The sequence below is a fragment of the Alternaria arborescens genome, assembly GCF_004154835.1.
Source record: "Alternaria arborescens strain FERA 675 chromosome Unknown contig_4, whole genome shotgun sequence".
NCBI lineage: Eukaryota > Fungi > Ascomycota > Dothideomycetes > Pleosporales > Pleosporaceae > Alternaria > Alternaria arborescens.
In genome coordinates, this window is record NW_021167859.1 from 1112636 (window position 1) to 1130132 (window position 17497).

The following is a 17497-nucleotide window of genomic DNA, read 5'->3' on the forward strand; positions in this document are numbered from 1 at the left end:
ATGTCCGGTGCTGGCCCCTCCCCACGCTTCTTCCAGCAGCCGCTGCGATACATGAAGTGGGCCTCCATCAACAAGCCAGCATACTTCTACTCCATCATGGTCGGCTGCGCAGGACCCGCACTCGTCGTTACCGTTCCCCCGATTCGGAGATATATGGGCGAGGAGCCGATCCCTAAGATCCCTATGACATACCCAGGTACGTGGCGAGAATAGCAAGTGTCGATTGTGGAGGGCAACGGGAATTGGGAGATTAGGCAGACCCGGGCAGGAACACGATTTGCTGACCTGGAACAGTACCAAAGGGACCACGACCAAGGCCGACAGGATTCGACGACGAATAGAGGACGGTAGCGGAGGCGGCTAAGAGAAGATGCATGAAATTATACCTCGGTCACCAAAGGCCAGACTCAGACGTGAGGCATGTAATAGAACCAGAACAGTGTACAAAGCACAATTTCATTTTCTCTAAAGTCCGTTTGACGCCAATATGGGAACCTAGATCGTACTTTCGTCTAACCGCACAACGCCCAGGAGGTTCTCACACTTTCTATCAAAGCTCACCGCCTACCTCATATTACCGCGTGGCAGATACGCCATAGTCGTAGCCTACTGAGTCCTGACACGCTTAGCCCTAGCATCCTCCACATCCTCCATATCACTTTCAAACTCTCCTTCATCACCACCGTTCTGCTCGTCCTCCACACTCAAGCCCCTATCCTGATGCATCCTCGCTGTATCCAAGTTCTTCCGCGCAATGTCATTACCTCCAGCCTTGTATGCCCGCTTAGCTGGCAGCACCCTAGGTCCTTCAGTCTCCTTCTCCCAAGGAATATCCTCCTTCTTAAACTCTGTGCAGGTCAAGTACTCAACCGGAAAACGATGAACGTCCAACTGGCACTTCGACTGGAGGATATTGTGCTGGTCGACAACGGTCTTCATGCACTCCTTGATCTCGAGCAGATGGTTCTCCAGGACGTTCATCGCCTTCTTTGTCATCGGAAACTTGGTATGGAACTGGTTGATGACGGATTTGTCCATGTAGGACTCGCCTCCTGTACCTATTTGCTTATAGAGCTCGTACCCACAGTCTGCGCTGTGTCTACCCCTCTCCATGATGAGACGCTGGCCGATCCAATGGCGGAAGAAAGTCAGTGCCATCCAGACTAGAATGTCTTTGGCAAAGGCCTCGCGCTTGATAGGCAGGTCTTCAACAGGTAGGCGCATAGAACCTGGGTAGAGGGACATCACTGCTAGCTCGACAGACTTACACTGGCTGAGCATGGCTCGATGGTACTTTTCGATTAAGCCGCGTAGACCAGGGACTTCGCGTAGGTAGTCAAGTGCGTGAGGGGCGGATTTGATAGTTCTCCAGTTACCGACCAGGTGGACCATGCACTCGCGGAAGATAAGTTCGCTACGAATACGGTAAGACATTTCAACCCATGCGTGTGGCTTCTTTTGGATGGCACGGAAAAGATCTTGACCATGTTTGAGGAGAGCAATCTCGATGGGCTTAGATATCAGTCTAGTGCAGCCTAGGTAATCCGCAATGCAAAGAAGTTGATAGCAATCTTGGAGCGCGGCGGACATGTCGGAGTCATCGATGGAGAATTCCTTGTTATAGAAGGCGTAGAAAATGCCCTCATAGTGGTCGAAGATCTTGGTAGCTTGAGGGATGCGTCCGTTCTCGTTGACGATCAGGCCGTTCAAGCCGTCGGCTCGCTCAGCAGTTGGTCCAAGTTCCTATAGATGTGATTGTTAGTGGCTGAGATACCGATGTAGGCAATGCGACAAATCTCTGATGTGTGATAGGGTTTTGTGTTCACATACCACAAGGCCGAGACGACCGGCGGGTTGTTGCTCGGAAGGAAGTTCTTTCAACTCAATCATCCAACGAGTCTTGATACCAGCATTTCTGGCGCGGTTGTTCAGTTTTGCGGCGTTGGGTTCGGTTAACATGTCAGCGAAGAGGGTAGAGTTGCGCGCCAGAGTACCAGAGTGAAACTTGTAGCGGCGCTTGTGGCCGAGAATAACCTCGACATCCTCTGCTTGGTTCATGTTAGTGTAGTAAAGTGTTGTTGGCTACCGGGAGTGTGGAGTTTCTCTGAACGGAGCAGAGTGATAGAAGGTTGGAGGCGACAGGTGGGGAGACTACCTAGGTATATATCTAGGTATATCGGGGAAAAAACGTTTTGAACTAGCGGCTGACCATGTACACGTGAAGGTAAAGATGGCTAGGTAATAGAGAACAAGTGCGATATTGCAAAGTGGAGCAGAGCCTACAATGACCACAGAAGTGAGAGAGACTCAAGTATCTGAACTCCGACGGGCACTTCCGGGAACGTCAAACGAATCGCAAACAGATCACTGACTACCTCCAGGCATAATTTACGCCGTTCGGAGGTCGCTTGCCGTATATACGGTAGGCTGTACGCCATACATATTGGAAGATGCACATAGTTTCCTGGCGCGGAGACTCACTGTGTAGATAACCTAACCAACACCGGTAGTATATCAAAACTTATTTCTTCCAGTAGGGCTCTATGCTGGATTAGGACGGAGAGGTATCAAGCACTACACAACTTTCAATTGACATGTGGATGTTGGGAGATAGAAGTGAACCCGATTAAAATCTTATAGAATTACAATATACATGAATAAGAACAAGAAATGCAATGGGTTAGCCATGGGCACTTGGCCTTGTCGATTCATCATCGTTAGAAGGCCAGGTGTTAGTCCCGCAAACATGGTGCATTAAATCATGTCCTTCCCTGCGACCTTAAAATTGTTGCCCATATTTAGACATTCCAGCATGAACCCCAACAAAATCGGTAGTGCTTCCATCTGCAAGGCGCTGCATGTGCACCTCTCGCACATCCATTACGTCTTTGAAGCAGTATACCGGATGACAGAGGTTCAAGAGCAAGACTGCCGCAACGATGACTGCGCCTTCCAATCCAATGAAATATTTCTGCGTGTTGGCAAGATGACCTTCCCATCCTCCACTCAGCTCAGCCACGCGGAATACGCACCTCGTGAATATACAGAGAGTAGAAACAGACAGTGCAAGGAGAAAAGCCTTGAACGGCCAGGAGCGACGGAGAATAGCCGGCTGTTGGTCCGGGGAAATCTGGCCCCGGGAGGTCCGACCGCAGTATGTACGCCACGCGAAGTCGGCAGCGAGGAGGATAAAGAGGAGTAGAGTTGCTACTTGGAAAGCCAGTCCAGCAATCATGATGTTGTTGCCTTTCTCTGGGTCCTCACCATTGTGTGTCGAGACACTGGCCATGCCTCCGCCGGCAGCCTGGAGCACGAGGGAGATGAAGTCGCAAGGAATGAAGATTTTGGGGTAGGAGAGCGGCTTGATACGAGAGTGCTGGGGACCAACGGTAGTGACAATGCGTGAGAGGCAGAGATAGATGCCTGCAGCGAGGAATGCGGGCGCGATGGTCAAGCAGATAATCTGGATGAGGAACGGGTTCTGTGCCATGTCAGCTTGTTCACCTAGATACGAACAAACTCATGGTTCCAAGTTGTACCCTAGTACTGTATAGTGTCGTGAAGGTACCCGATGTGCATTGCAGTCTACACGATATAGCGTGAGACATAGGGTATACCTTTACGATAGATTCTACATGTGCACGTACAACTCGTAACTAACGAGACACTTCAAACCCTTTTAAACGAGAACCCTCAGACATACCTCAGCGAACATGTCCTGGTGGGCTAGTATGCGCCCAACATAACCGACGGCTTCGAGAGCGCAGCCAGAGGCCATGGCGATAGTGAAACCGAGCCATTTCTTGCTTGCGATACCCTGCGCAAGGAAAGCGATAGTAGATAGACCGAACAGTGCAGTGAAGGTAATGTTCGTGCTGAGTGAAGGTCGATAACCCCAGTACGCATACTCAATAGGGCATGCCTCAGTTACGTAGTAACAATGACTGCCATCGGAACTGATTATCATCTTTGCGAATGCCGATAGTGTCGTCTGCTCGTAGGATGGTATTGCAAGGTGCTTGTCGATGTGAGGTATGAGTAAGGGAAAGAGCTAGAACGCTTGTGATTCTGTCAATATTACACCAAGAGGTCAAGGAGCGCCAAGGTGAAGAAAAGGCGGTATCAAATTAGGGAGTGGTTATTCGAAACCGACATAAGCGAGCAGCAAACCGGTAGAAGTAGCGAGTCTGGGCGGCGCCCCAGAAAAAAAAGATTGAAGATGAAGAGACTGTGAATGTATCGTAGTGAGTAAGACAGACGCGCTATTGCGCTGAAACAGAAAAAAAGAGTGACAGGAAACAGGACATCCTACAAGCGGTTCGCAAGGCCGTGGGTGGGTCGATGTTTTAAACGCTCGCCCAACTACCCAGGTAGCATCAACACTCCAATTGTACGCTAAGACTCGAAGAGGAAGTGTACGAAGATGCGGTCCGTGCATACCATGTGAAGCCCGAGACCGCTTTTTGCTTTTGAGACACTTACGCAACGCTAATATCAAGAGCTTGATCTTTCAAAAGAACCGAGCATCTCTTAGAGCTGCCGTTTGTTGGGCTGCCTACCAAACCTACACTGGTAAGCCAATAGCCCAAGGTCTGTCCTCCTCGTGGGATCCAATCGTACATTACATCTCCTCAAGGCAACGAAAGCCGGGGTCATAACGGTGTCGGCAATAAAAGTCCGATCCATCATTAGCGGGCAAGGTGTTACGATCGCTGATTGTAATATTGGGTTGTGTTGATAAGCCGAAGTTCAGTACCATGGTCGCATTCGCTCCGTGAACGAAATCACCTTCTTTGCAGGAAGATCATGTTCCGCACAGTCGGCTCATGTGAAGGGTGACTTGGTAAGCCTCTTTAATCAGGTTATCATTGAGCACACCACATGTCGCCGTATGACTTCTTCGTAGTCCGCATTGCGACTCTATGCAACACCGATCCATTAGGCAAGCGGTAGGAAGTCTCGAGCTGAGAGATCTCAGCCATTGTTCATCTAAGAGTAATGCCGACACCTTTGATGACAGAGAGGAGGATGACGTAACGGTAGCATGGATGCTCATGGTTGGGGCTAGGGCTTCACTACGTGCCACTATAGCGCTGTGAATGCAGGAACTTCCGACGATGGTATGTCATGGAATTTCCTTTTTCGTCTGCAAAGATATCAGCATTTGTTTAGCCTTTCGTCATCATTTGGATTCTTCGGTAGGCCAGAGAGAGAGCGGCCTCCGCGCCTGATGCCTTCCACAGCACAATCGAGGCTGCGGAAGAGTCCGCTCCATGCTCTAGTAGTACCATCAAACATAGGAGTTGGAGCTTCGAGCGCGACGACAGTATCGATGCGTCATTCGCATATGGTGAGTTGATGTTGGATGCTCAGCACATTGGAAAGGCTATACGAAGCTATTGCGAGGTACCGGAGCCCCCTTAACGCCACGCCAAACTGCCCCTCCGAGACGGCCGAATGACGTAGCCCGCAGCCAGCAATCGATAGGATTCACCCCCACACAGAATGCTGCGCGGAAGTCACCAAGCGCGGGGTTCTCGAATTTGGTGCATGTTTATTGTGGAGTGGAGTACTGCTTTGAAATGGTCCTTTTGCCATGTGCTTGCAGGGTCGGCCACTCTCACAAATGCAGATCCAGGACTTGGGCTTTGTGACTTGAAGCGAATACGTTCCCGGTCGTTTGGAGCATTCTGTACTCCCTGCGGTCATTAGTTGTAGGGCTGTCTAACAAGACCACAGGCAAGGCTTGGTGTGTAGTTTCTTTGAGTCGCCATTTGAATACTAATGATGCACTCGACTACTTAGTACAAGACCGTCTTCGGCGCTGTCCCGATCGCCGGATCATGGTAGACTTTGTACGATAGGTTTCGTCTTCATATCGAAGGCATGTGTAGGACAAAAACTGCCACGACGTTCTTCGACCGAGAGATTCGGGGACCATAGCATCGTAATCCTAGAAACGCAACTGAATCTCGGATGTACGCAAGAGACGGAAGAAGTTGCATAAATTCTATGCGTGTGGTCTTTGCTCATCACTGTGCAGCATGGACGGTGCCAGTGCGGATGGCCGAGGCTCCGATGCCGTAGAGATGTTCCGAGTGTCGGGCAGCACCCGGAAGCCTGAGGTACGGGGGGTGAGGACGTCTAGATATGTGTCGAGGAGTTTGGAAGGTACAGAATCACGAGGGAAAAGGAGAGAAGGGCAGCCCTGATTATCATTTGCTGATCAGGTCCAGGGACAATTACCAATCCCCTGCGGATCCTACCTGGTAGCGCCACCAGCACGGTCACTGCAAGACGATGTGCATGCAAGCCAACGTCGACGTGCTCCGACAGCTGTGCATACACGCATACATCTGCTCTGTTGAATCCTGTCGTCGTCGTCCACATTGCATTTCCATTGCGGCCTGGTCTCTTGATCGCTGTATACACTAGCAGAGACCCTGCTTTGGCGAGCTCAAGGCCACATCACTGAGCCCAAGTGCCTGAGTATTGTCTTGGCGGCGGGCGAACCCCAATCCCACGTCTTCGGCATTACCGCATCATCAACTGTCACTCGTTCCGAACACGCTCGCGACGCGGTCTTGACCTTCTGGCTTGTTGGCTGCTGGACGTATTGGAGCTGCCACCAGCTGCATCCTGTCAGTACTGATTCCGACGAGTAAATAGAGGGGTTCTCCGCTAACTGGCCCCCAGTACCGTCCCTCACACAAACCCCTCGAAAAAGGTGCGTCAAGCTCCCGATACCGCCACACCCCGTTCCGACCTTTTTTGCGAGAGACCCTCCCTTCCCAAAGCAGCTGCGTATCGGACGCGCACACTGTTGGCGATCGCGTGGCTAATGCGGGCATGACAGCACGATAGCGGACCGACTTGGACATTGTAGAATTGTTCTGCGAGTCACAACCACCCCGCTGCTTGGGTGACAAACGTCGGAGGAAGGATTGCCACTATGGCAGCGGCGACTGCGGGTAAGTAAAGGAAGTCGTTGTGGCCAGCCCGCAACGCTCTTCACCCATTTCCTACTAGCACCATGATGCACCAACATGCCTCGTCTGCGCCTACTCCCTGGTCTCTCCAAATATCTGACATCGCTTCTTCCCTTCGCAGGCTACGAGTGGAACCGCTCTTCGCCGCTGCGCTCTTCGCCCGACACATCATCCTCCATGTACCCCGATCGGCCCATTCGCCCTCTGCCGGCTCGTTCCCTGCGCGCCCGCTTGTCTCCTGAGCAGGCCGAGACGATAGTCTTCCCCCACAACCCGCCTTCCACAGGCCCGCTCTTCAACTATCCCCCCTACACAGCCGACGAGCGCGTCAGACCTCACAGGACTGGAGCCAACGACCACCATGCATGTCACTGTGGCCACACCCACTCTGAGGTTGAAAGTGAGGAGGAAGAGGACGACCGGAACGGCCCGCTGCCCTCTTCCCCGAGCTATCAATACAGCAGGCACGCGACTGGCAAGCCGGTGGCGGGCGTGACTGGTGCCTATCGCAAACCAGGCTCGCCTGCGTCTTCGGTAGATGGCTATGAGTCGTTTGAGAATACGAACAACAAGAAGAAGCGCAAAATTCCCAACATGGGCAGTAACGGATCACATCACGCCAGTCTCTCGGCGGATCTGACTGGCATGGGCATCGCGCAAGCTCACGAAGCAGGTGCCACAGACGACGGTGACAGTATTGCGCGTTACTATGGCTCGGCACCTTCGACACCGCAACACGCGACCAATTCTGGCACAGGCATCTCAGGCGCAGGCAGAGGGCGTTTCGGCCGATCTGGCTCGGGACGGTCAGAACGGCGAGTGTTGGCCAATTCGACCAATCTCGCCAACGCCAAAGCGAACAGCAAACGTACGGTGTCACCTCGGGAATTGATTCGTCTTGACTACTAAAAAGAGTCCGTGCGCTAACGATTTGTTTTCTAGGACCTCCGGAGCAAAGCGGCATCATCTCGACTGCCATTGCCAACGCAAACGCGACCCCGCCACCCCCTGGCAACGAGAACGTGAGCCTCCTGCAGCAGGAAGCTGCCAAGCATACCGCCAGCAAGACACAGTTTACTTTCACCTGCGGCTCCGACTCGGCCAACAAGATGGTTTGGCCGGGCCAGGAGAACGGCCAGTATCCCCAACCGCCTGGCGCATACCCCAACGCCGCCTCTCCCTCACCCCACCATCAAGCTGCCCGTGCACGCCCTCCCGTCCGCCCAGATGCCCCGATGGTGTCTACCCAGGGTACCCAGACCAGCCCCAACATGAATGGTGCGGGTGCATACCCCCCTCCACCCCTCCCCAATGGGACTGCACGACGTCCAACGGGCCCCCCACCACCACAGCAGGCCCCGCCGCCTCGAAAACCACGGCGTAGTGCCTCCAAACTGTACGAGTACGCTGCTCGCAAGCGTCGCATCCAGCAAGAGTACGCCAACTTCCACAATCCACCCACCCAGCCATGGATATGCGAATTCTGCGAGTACGAAGACATATTTGGTCACCCTCCTATGGCTCTGATCCGCCAATATGAAATCAAAGATAGGAAAGAGCGCAAGCGTCTGGCGGAAAAACGACGTCTGTTGGAAAAGGCTAGGATGAAGGGACGCAAGGGGAAGAAGGCGAGCAAGAAGGCACAGAACAACGCCAATAATGCTCAGCACAACCAAAATCCTCCTCCTCCTGGTGGGTATGACCGTCGCGATGATGAGGGCTCTCTGGACCCACAGGACGAGTACTATGACGATGATTACGACGAACCAATAGCTACTTGTCCACACGGTTGCCAGCACCATCCGCATCCTCCCCATCCACACCCGCAAAAGGTTCCAGGTTTGCCTCCTGGAGACCCTCGGGTGGGCGGGCCGCCTGTTGCCAACGGCACCTAACAACCGGACGAGACGGGGTGGGCCGTCTGCGTTCTTGCATTATGTCTTCTTGTACTGTCTTTCCGCGTTGCCTTTATGGTTGGAGTCGTTGCAGCTGTTGCTCGGGTATCCAGACGTGGCGTCAAAAGAATCTTTGAGATGACAGGAGGTTGACACATTTGATCGAGCACGTCCTCTTCTAAGTTCGTGATACCGCGCTGTTACCGACTGCACTCCACTTCTCCAACCTGGGGTATATCTTTCTACGTTATTTTGCAGCGTTCAAGCATTGTTTCAAGCATTTACACGGAGTCCCTGTATACTCGGTCGTTTCCGATTTCACACTACCCGATTACGACTCACTCGTTCTCAAAACCCTATGTTTACGACACAACACGAAACAACAACAACAACAACAACAACAACAACCATACACCCCACTCTAAACCAAAAAAAGCTCTCAAATTCAACACTCGAGACGGACTGTGTCAGTTCACGAATGTCCCACCGGCAGTGTACGAAGTGTAAATAACAACAGACCGGATGGCGATCTTCAAGTTCAACAGCTGCTCGATCCAGTTGGTTCAAACGGATTCGTATGCTGTGTTGAACAGTTACCTGTTGATACATCATTATATTACATAGTTTACAAGTTGGTAAAATCTAGCCAGAAGCCTCCACGTATGTAACACCAAGTAATCGATGAAGCATCCATCCGAGCTCGCCATATCCCTTAATTGTGATCAGTGCTACCAATGTGCGACTTCGTATAGATGTATAGCATTGTAAGTTGATAGAATCTCATGCCTCGTGTCTTGTGTTGATGCAGTAAATGTTGACTTTATTTGTTACGTCATACGACAAGTCCTCGTTCGTCTGAGCCAAGCTCGCCTATCTATTGACCTCCCCATTTACATCCTCTCTACGGGACTCAGTCCCAGTACCCTCATTCCATTATACAGCACCTGCCTAGCAGCAACATACAGCGCCAACCTAGCAATCATGACGTTCTTCTCCGAACCTACTACCTGCAAGTGGTCGTAACTGCTGCTGAGGGCATGTGCCATCTTGAACAGGTAGGTAAGCACGGTGGTGGGCTCTTGCGTCTTGATCGTGTTGAGGAAAGTATCGGGCCAAGATGCCAATTGGCGGACCAACTCGACAGCCTTGTCTTCTTGAAGCAAGCTCAGATCGGCAGATGTGAGGTCGAGGTCAGCAAGGCTAGGGTCGGCGTCTACGGCCTTGCGGTAAATAGAGCAGAGACGGGCGTGGGCGTATTGCAAGTATGGGCCTGTGTCGCCTTCGAATGAACACATGCGGTCCATGTCGAAGGTGTAGTTGTTGATACGCTTGCCCTTCATGTCTTGGACCATGACGGCTGAGATACCGAGTGTGTCTGCAGTTTGCTCTGGGTCTTTGACTTGGGCATATTTTGTCTCGTTGGTCTTCATGACTTCATGCATCTTGTCACCAACGTCGCGGAGGATATCGTCGAGGAACTTGGCTGTGCCTTTTCGTGTCGACATACCTGTGTGATATTAGTGGTTTGATCGAACAATAAGGAATTCAAGGTTGGATCGTACCAAGGACCATGCCGAAGTTGATGTGCTGGCACTTGTCGGAAATGTCTTTCCTGCCCATGAGCTCTTCTATTTTGAAGAGTTGGGCCAAGTGCAGGTCTTGTTGCGAGGCGACAACGTAGATCATGCGGCTGCAAAGGTATTAGCAATGCATGTTAATACATGGGGACGATCGAACATACTCAAAGTGGTACTTCTCAACACGCTCAATGGCAGCGCCAATATCTCGGGTCAGATAGAGTGATGTACCGTCCTTCTTCTTGACGACAGCCTTGCCAAGCTTCTTGGAATGCTTTGTGAGGTCGACAATGACGGCACCTTCTGAATCCTCACAGACCTTCTTCTCCCACATGATCTTGGCGGCAAGGTCCATACTCTCGTCCTTGACTTGGGACTCTCCGCTGTAGTCGTCGTAGTGGATGTTGAGTCGTGCGTATGTCTGCTTATACTTCTCGATAGACAGGTCCTGCATAAGTCAGTATACGACACTTGACGATGTGCGATCTGCCTCGACTCACCCTGAAGCGCTTCCAGATACCGAGCGCTTTAGGCTCACCATCAACCATACCCTTGAAGTATTTCCTAGCCTGCTCATCGATGCCCTCAGCCTCGATCTTCTTGACCTCGGCTTCCTGCTCAGATGCGTCCTTGCCCTCCTCTTTCAGCTTCGCAGCTTCGGCCTTGAGAGCCTTCATTTTCTCCGCCTCCTCGTGCTGGACGTTGCTGACCCTGACATAGATGTCATACAAGTGTCCAATGGGGTTCTTAACGAGCTCCTCCTCGTTACCGTAGAGGTCGAAACCGATAGCCAAGACACCGTATTGCTTGCCCCAGTCTCCGAGGTAGTTCATACGAACGACATCCCATCCTGCGCCCTCATACAAGTTGGCGAGGAAACCACCAATGATTGTACTTCGCAAGTGTCCAGCATGGAAAGGCTTTGCGATGTTGGGCGAACTGAACTCGACGATCATCTTCTTTGCGCCGGAGGAGGGATCAAGCGGGTTCTTGAGACCAAGGTTCTTGTTGAATCCATATGCCTCCTTGGACTTGAGAACCATGGGCAGCACGAGCGATGTGAGCGTCTCTGGCTTGAAGAAGAAGCCGATGGAGGTGTTGGTAACAATCGGCTTCTTCACCAGCGGCGACTCAGGGAACGCATCTGCCAGTTCCTGTGCAAAGGCCTTCATGTCCTTCTTCTTTTGTCGGAGCGCGGGAACAGCCAACTGCAAGTCTCCATGCTCAGGCTTTGCAGTCCATGCCAGTGTAGGGTATATGATCTGCTTGTCTACGCCAGACACGGATGACAACAACTCAGTGATGTGACTCCGGTAGATGTCGAATGGGTTCAGGGCGGGGTATGTGTTTGGCTCCTGCGGGACCTTGTCCAGGCCGAGCGTCGCGAGCGTGTTTGTGAGGTCCTCCATGCTGACTGATGAGCGCGCCGACGCGTCGAGGTTTCTGAAGGGCTTGAAGGGTGTCGAGTCAATCTGGGAGTAAGGTCGCAGTGAATTGGACGTCGCTATCGCTCTGACGTTGTGGTGTTCGTATGAGGTGAGCTGATATTGCGAACGGGGCCGCGAGCCTGTGTGCGGTCGGAATTGGGAGGGGAATGTGTGGAGGGAAGAGACGCGCGGGGTGCTGGACTTGAGGGTAGCGTGTGCTGCTATGACTGCACTACGGATATATTTCTGAGTCAAGGAAGAAGAATGAGTCGCCAGCGGCCTCGTCAAACAAACGTTGGTACAAGGAAAAAGTCTGGCGCGACAAATATTTACCAGACTTTGCTGCATACCAGATGTGGGGTAGCTGCGATGCGTCAATGGTTCGGGAGAGATGCGAGCAATCGCGCTAGTACAAAATTTTGGAGGGGCAGGGAGCACCGTGAGAATGCTCCCAATCTGTCTCTTCTCCTACTCATCGCAAACAGAGGCGCCACAGCGTCGACACAAGGCTCGTATACGCACGCCTCACACGATTTGGATCTTGTGCCGCCAGATCCTGACATGCGCAGGGCGTACATGGCGGCACATGCTCGTGCTCATTCTCCTGCACATTCTCCTGCACCTCGCCGCCGTGAACCAAGCACAACATATGACATGGATGACTCGGATACATGTTGAGTCAGATGCACTTCTGTTGACGCAGTCGAGCGAATCAGTCTCACATCCGACGTGCCATTGACTAGGTCTCCAACGATGCCTAGCTGTTCCCTGTTATCGCCGCACAGCCTGACATACTCGAGCGATAACCATGAAGTGTACATGTCCATGTCTTCTTTGCCTAGCATCTTGTTCGCCTAGTCTCGGTCACCATGTGCAATCTTCACCACCGCCCCGGTATCCTCCCCCAGGTCTAGGAGATAGTCTAATGTCCCATACACGTCGACAAAGGATCTTTCCATCGGTACATATGGTAGCTATGGTATGAGCTGATGATACGTCGTGTATGGTTGCGGCTTACAGGTTTCACTTCCGCCAGCTACCTTTGCATCCAGTTCAAGATTGTGCACGTACGTTTCATTCATCATGAATACGAAGCAATGTCGATGGAAACGCGTCCAGTTCTCTGCTTTGTTACGACCTCCACAGGCACCCCCTCGCCATACGGCGCCTGCTGTCTTCTCTCTCCAATTCTTACTCTCGGTGTTAGCATTCGAATAGTCTCCACCACCGAATGTGTCAGAGAAATACGCGGACAGAGGTATGACTATGTCTGAGTTTAGCAGCAACTTCGTCTCACCGATTATGGGGACCAAGGTATAAGTCGTCGAGATCGGTTCGATGAATGTGCCATGGTATTCTTGGAGAAAGCATGGTGAAGGCGAGGTTTCTTCCCTGGTCTCAGCCATACGTACATACGACGCGACTAACCCCTCATGACGCGAGGATCCCTTCCATCGCACAAGAAGAACCTTCTGTGCTGCAACTTAGTGCAATGTTCTGAGCCCTCTCTACATCGCTCAGAATTCACGCATGTTTTTCCTACTACAGTGACGTCATTTATCGCATCATCACTGTAGTATGGGAATGATTGCTGTGGGGTTTCTTTTGTCAGAGAAGAACTACCAGTATTATTTTTCGGGTTGTTCAGTGTGTATGGTCTAGCCAAAAACACCTCGAGGAATCTACTTCTAGGAAGTAATGTATCAACATCTCAGTTCTCAGATGTGCGTCCTTTGGACACTTAACGATCAAGCTATTACTCCTTGCGCAAGTGACACCATCCATACATTACTCGGCATGCGCGGCCCTAATTTCACCGTAGTATGACGACGCCTACATCAATGAAGGCGCAATGAATCCATCAAGTCGGAGCGTTGTGCTGCGTGTCGCGATCTTACGTCCTACGTGATACCCAGAAGCCGCTGAACGCCACCAATAAATATCCTTACATCTTGTCATGTATGGTAGTATCTCAACTAGCAGATGAATTCTCAGGTACACTATCTAATCGTCATGGCGTGAATGTGAATTGGAACTTTGGAGGCCAAGGCCTCATTCGGGGTTCACATCGTCTAAAGTAGGCCAGAACGTATTCACATCTGCAGCCAAATCATAGGGAATTGCAGCTCTCAAGCTCCGGAGTACTTGTCAACTTATCTGTGCATGATTTGATGTGTTTGATGCCAACGACGAGCCGATCGCCTAGCGTCAGGATGGCATGCTGAAGCCGGTGCCGAACTGCTGCAGTATTGAAGTCTTCGCTCAATGGCTGCATCCGAAGGATCTTTGGTTGGTGATACGTCAGATAGACTGACACTGATGGTACATTAATAGTTTCGAAAGTGAGGTTCGTAGAGGCTGAACTAATCGTAGATGAACGAGGCAGCTGTAGGTGACGCGTGTCACTTGTGTGGCGCATATCGTAGAGAAATAATGTCGCTTCCCATGTGTCAAGCTCACTTGATGGATGAACGAGAATCTGCGGCTTAAAAAAATTCTATCGGGACTGACTACTGTCTATATGTGGCTTTGACATCTCTTAGTTGTTGCGCGTGGCAAAAGCCGGTGGCAGAATTTGACTGCGCTACTGACTGCGTGAATGTACTCCATCTCAGACCCTTTCCTGTAGGGGAAGGGTCGTGGCGTACCTGCAAGAAAAGCGATTCGCACAACGTCTTACCAGCGATAAATTTCCGCGCTCCACGACTTTTTGGGGATGTGTTGCATGGACAGACCCCGCCATCCCTGAAGTGGCGTGGGGCGCTTCCAACAGTGTGGTTAAACATATGCTTGGATACGGAAGCAGATCTGATGCATATTAAATCGAGTACTCCGGTAGTCATCTGAGACGTGTATCCCGATGCGAGCAGTATGCATCCTTCTCATGAACGAATGTGTGATCTTCAATGGTCAAGCATTGGGATGGGCAATATCGGAGGATGTGTTTGGTAATATGTTTAGAGACTTTCTGTCCGGGTTGGTAGGAAGATGTGCTGCCCGAGCGAGTACTTAATGACCAGAATTGTTGATCGAACAAGGATGGAACCATACATCGGGGTCTGATTGCCACGCGGCAACTGCGATCGACTCTTAAAAGCGCATTGGACTAAAAGAAGCGCAGTACATCTGAAGAGAATGGGTGTCAGGGTGATATGGGCGGAATTTCGGCGAGGCTTCCAATCCAGCGGTCAAGACGATGGCCCAAGGTCGCTGATCAGTAGATCTTGTGAAAGGCACGGCTGCCTAGTTGTACGGCATCGGTTGCTGCGATTTGCTTCCGCAAAAGTATCTCATTCTTTCCAGCTTCCAAGATTCGACACATCGGCTCTTGAGCAGACGGCAAGCCTCGGCGAACTAGGAATATCCTTGCTGATTATCCCTTCCAAGCCCACTCGCATATTGCCAGATCGGATTCGGCAACTAAGAAGCGGGATAAGGTACGTGATGTGGGCCCCCTGTCAAGCGACTCGACGAGCGTGGGAAATCTCAAGACCTGAGCTGAACGCCCAACCTTGGATCAGGGTCTCATTCATGGCTTCCCCAGCCTTCCTTTACAAGCAATGCTGAGATGACACAAGCGAGCAAGATCTAGAAAAGTATCCCAGAGGACTATAGACAGAATGTGAGAAATGGGTAGAAATAGACCCTGTGCAGAATGCCGAACATGGTGAGGATGCGGCAAATTTCTCTTAGAACCTTGCGGGACCAGCGTGCGTAACAACGTTCGGAAGATAGACCGGGAAGACGGCAGAATCGAGGATAAAGCGTGTTACACCATTCTGGTAAAGCTAGCCAAACAGCTTGTGATGGAGCTGACAGATGTCCAACATGCGGTATAAGATCTGTATGTAGCCGCCTGTAACAGTGGAATTCGCCTATAGTAATGCAGTTCTGGCATGAATTGGCTTGCGGAGAAATTCGAAAGACGCAAGTGAAGGGATGGAGAAAAAGATCAAGAGCCTTTGCACCGGTAAGGGGCAGGTGCACATGATTGTCCATGGTGGTGGATGAAAGTGGCTACCACCAGGGCGGAACGGTGTACAGGGAGGATGTTACTGCGGAGTCCTGATGTAAATAATATTTCTTTTGTGAGATTCATGGCGATAGCGCAAGGTGCAGCCGTGTGTGTCACAAAGGCTTATTCCAGGACGACGGCTCGGTAATTGGTGCTCTCGCGTAGGCCACGCAGCTATACCATGTAGTCGGGTCAGTAGTTGTGCCTTGATCGGTAATCTTGCAATGCTAGCCGTAAGACAGGCGGACGCTACTGGCTAAAGATGCTCCTCAAGAACGCCGACTCTCAAGCTCCACGGGCGACATGTCAATGGCGGCAACGCTAGGCCGATGCGCAACAAGCACGGTCATGGCTGGGTTTACTATGCCAGAAGAAATGGAAGCAGGCGGACGCGCTTTCGAAATGGGGGAGGCTCAGCTCAGGCCAATAGCGGAGGGCGGCAAGCCATGAAATGCAGCCCACTGCAACAGGTAAGAATCGTTTAGATGCTTGTAGCTTGACGGCTCTGTATAAGACGGCGTACTCACCGTCTCCGAGAAGGCCAGTCGATTACAGGAAGCAAACTGCCGCTCAAAACTCAAAGGCATTGGCTCCAGACTCCTTCGTCAAGTGAGACATTTTGCATCTCTTTCATCATTGACGGTTCAAAACGTCCCGAAACTGCATCTGGGTCTGCTTCCGCCGGTGTGCATTGTATACCCGTCGACGTCGGGCACGGCAGCCAAGAAGAGGTACGTCGGATAAGCTAGATCCATTGCAGAGGGTGTGGTTCATGGCGGACGACGCTCCGTTGGCGGTACTGCCGTCAATGCGAGCAGAGATGGGATGGTGGATGAGGAAAGGCACATCTGACTGTGTGGGCAAAGCATGGCTGATATACAACAGCAGCATAGAGCGTCACAGAACTCTGACAAAGCCGGCGCCTTCTAGAGGCCCCGAAGAAGCTTCTTCCCAGCCCATGGCAATATTGCGATAGAGCGCATTCAGTATTGGCATTGCCATTGTCAAATCGCATCAAGTATCACAATCACGGCGGAGACTCGCAGCGGTTTTGTATAACTTCTGGGGCAAAGGGCAAGACCACACCCTCCACACGCTCGAGGAACAGGCGGGCAGGTGTGACAAGCCAGAAGGTGAGCAGTTCATCTCGCTTGGTTACGCGTTCATCCCGTCTTTATTCATTATCCCTGTCGCCACATGGCCTGCCGGGTTCCTGTGACGCATCACATTCGTCAATTTCCCTGCAACACCGTGTGCTGCATCTCTACCACATACTCCGCGCTATCGTCTTCTTCTGTTGCCGCCTGCCGTCTGCCTCTACATATCTCTTCTCATCTTCGATGCATGGACGAACGTTCGCTCTTTAGCCGAAGGGCTGCATGAACAGCGCCAATTACAGGCGCAAAAGGCGGACCCTCCACTGGAGAATCGCGCCGAGATGTGGGGTGGCGCTGGGGGCCTAGGCGGACTGGTGAGGGACTTCCAAACCTCACCTCTGCCTATATCCTTCGAGATATTGCTCGCTGCTGCATTTTTGCTCTTCACTAGGCGGCTATGAGATTAAAGGGTCCTAGTATTAGGTTCAACTGCACAG

The 17497-nt window shown here is 51.7% G+C and overlaps 5 protein-coding genes across 5 annotated transcripts; 2 read left to right on the plus strand and 3 right to left on the minus strand.

Moving 5' to 3' along the window:
* AA0111_g2472 (hypothetical protein) lies at nt 1–341 on the plus strand (the record flags this gene model as incomplete). The annotated part of the gene is made up of 2 exons (XM_028648247.1): nt 1–196; nt 295–341. The coding sequence occupies 2 exons, from the start codon at nt 1–3 to the stop codon at nt 339–341; spliced, it is 243 nt and encodes an 80-aa protein (XP_028510310.1).
* A 265-nt stretch (nt 342–606) lies between these two features.
* Nucleotides 607–2058, minus strand: AA0111_g2473 (hypothetical protein; the record flags this gene model as incomplete). The annotated part of the gene is made up of 2 exons (XM_028648248.1): nt 607–1743; nt 1831–2058. 2 exons carry the CDS (start codon nt 2056–2058, stop codon nt 607–609), a joined length of 1365 nt encoding a protein of 454 aa, XP_028510309.1.
* Nucleotides 2059–2779: 721 nt separating this feature from the next.
* AA0111_g2474 (hypothetical protein) lies at nt 2780–3967 on the minus strand (the record flags this gene model as incomplete). The annotated part of the gene is made up of 2 exons (XM_028648249.1): nt 2780–3481; nt 3704–3967. 2 exons carry the CDS (start codon nt 3965–3967, stop codon nt 2780–2782), a joined length of 966 nt encoding a protein of 321 aa, XP_028510128.1.
* Nucleotides 3968–7046: 3079 nt separating this feature from the next.
* Nucleotides 7047–8884, plus strand: AA0111_g2475 (hypothetical protein; the record flags this gene model as incomplete). The annotated part of the gene is made up of 2 exons (XM_028648250.1): nt 7047–7857; nt 7932–8884. 2 exons carry the CDS (start codon nt 7047–7049, stop codon nt 8882–8884), a joined length of 1764 nt encoding a protein of 587 aa, XP_028510311.1.
* An 890-nt stretch (nt 8885–9774) lies between these two features.
* Nucleotides 9775–11870, minus strand: AA0111_g2476 (Arginine--tRNA ligase, cytoplasmic; the record flags this gene model as incomplete). Its single annotated transcript, XM_028648251.1, has 4 exons — nt 9775–10391; nt 10447–10574; nt 10626–10909; nt 10962–11870. The coding sequence occupies 4 exons, from the start codon at nt 11868–11870 to the stop codon at nt 9775–9777; spliced, it is 1938 nt and encodes a 645-aa protein (XP_028510313.1).
* Between the last annotated feature and the right edge of the window lie 5627 nt (nt 11871–17497).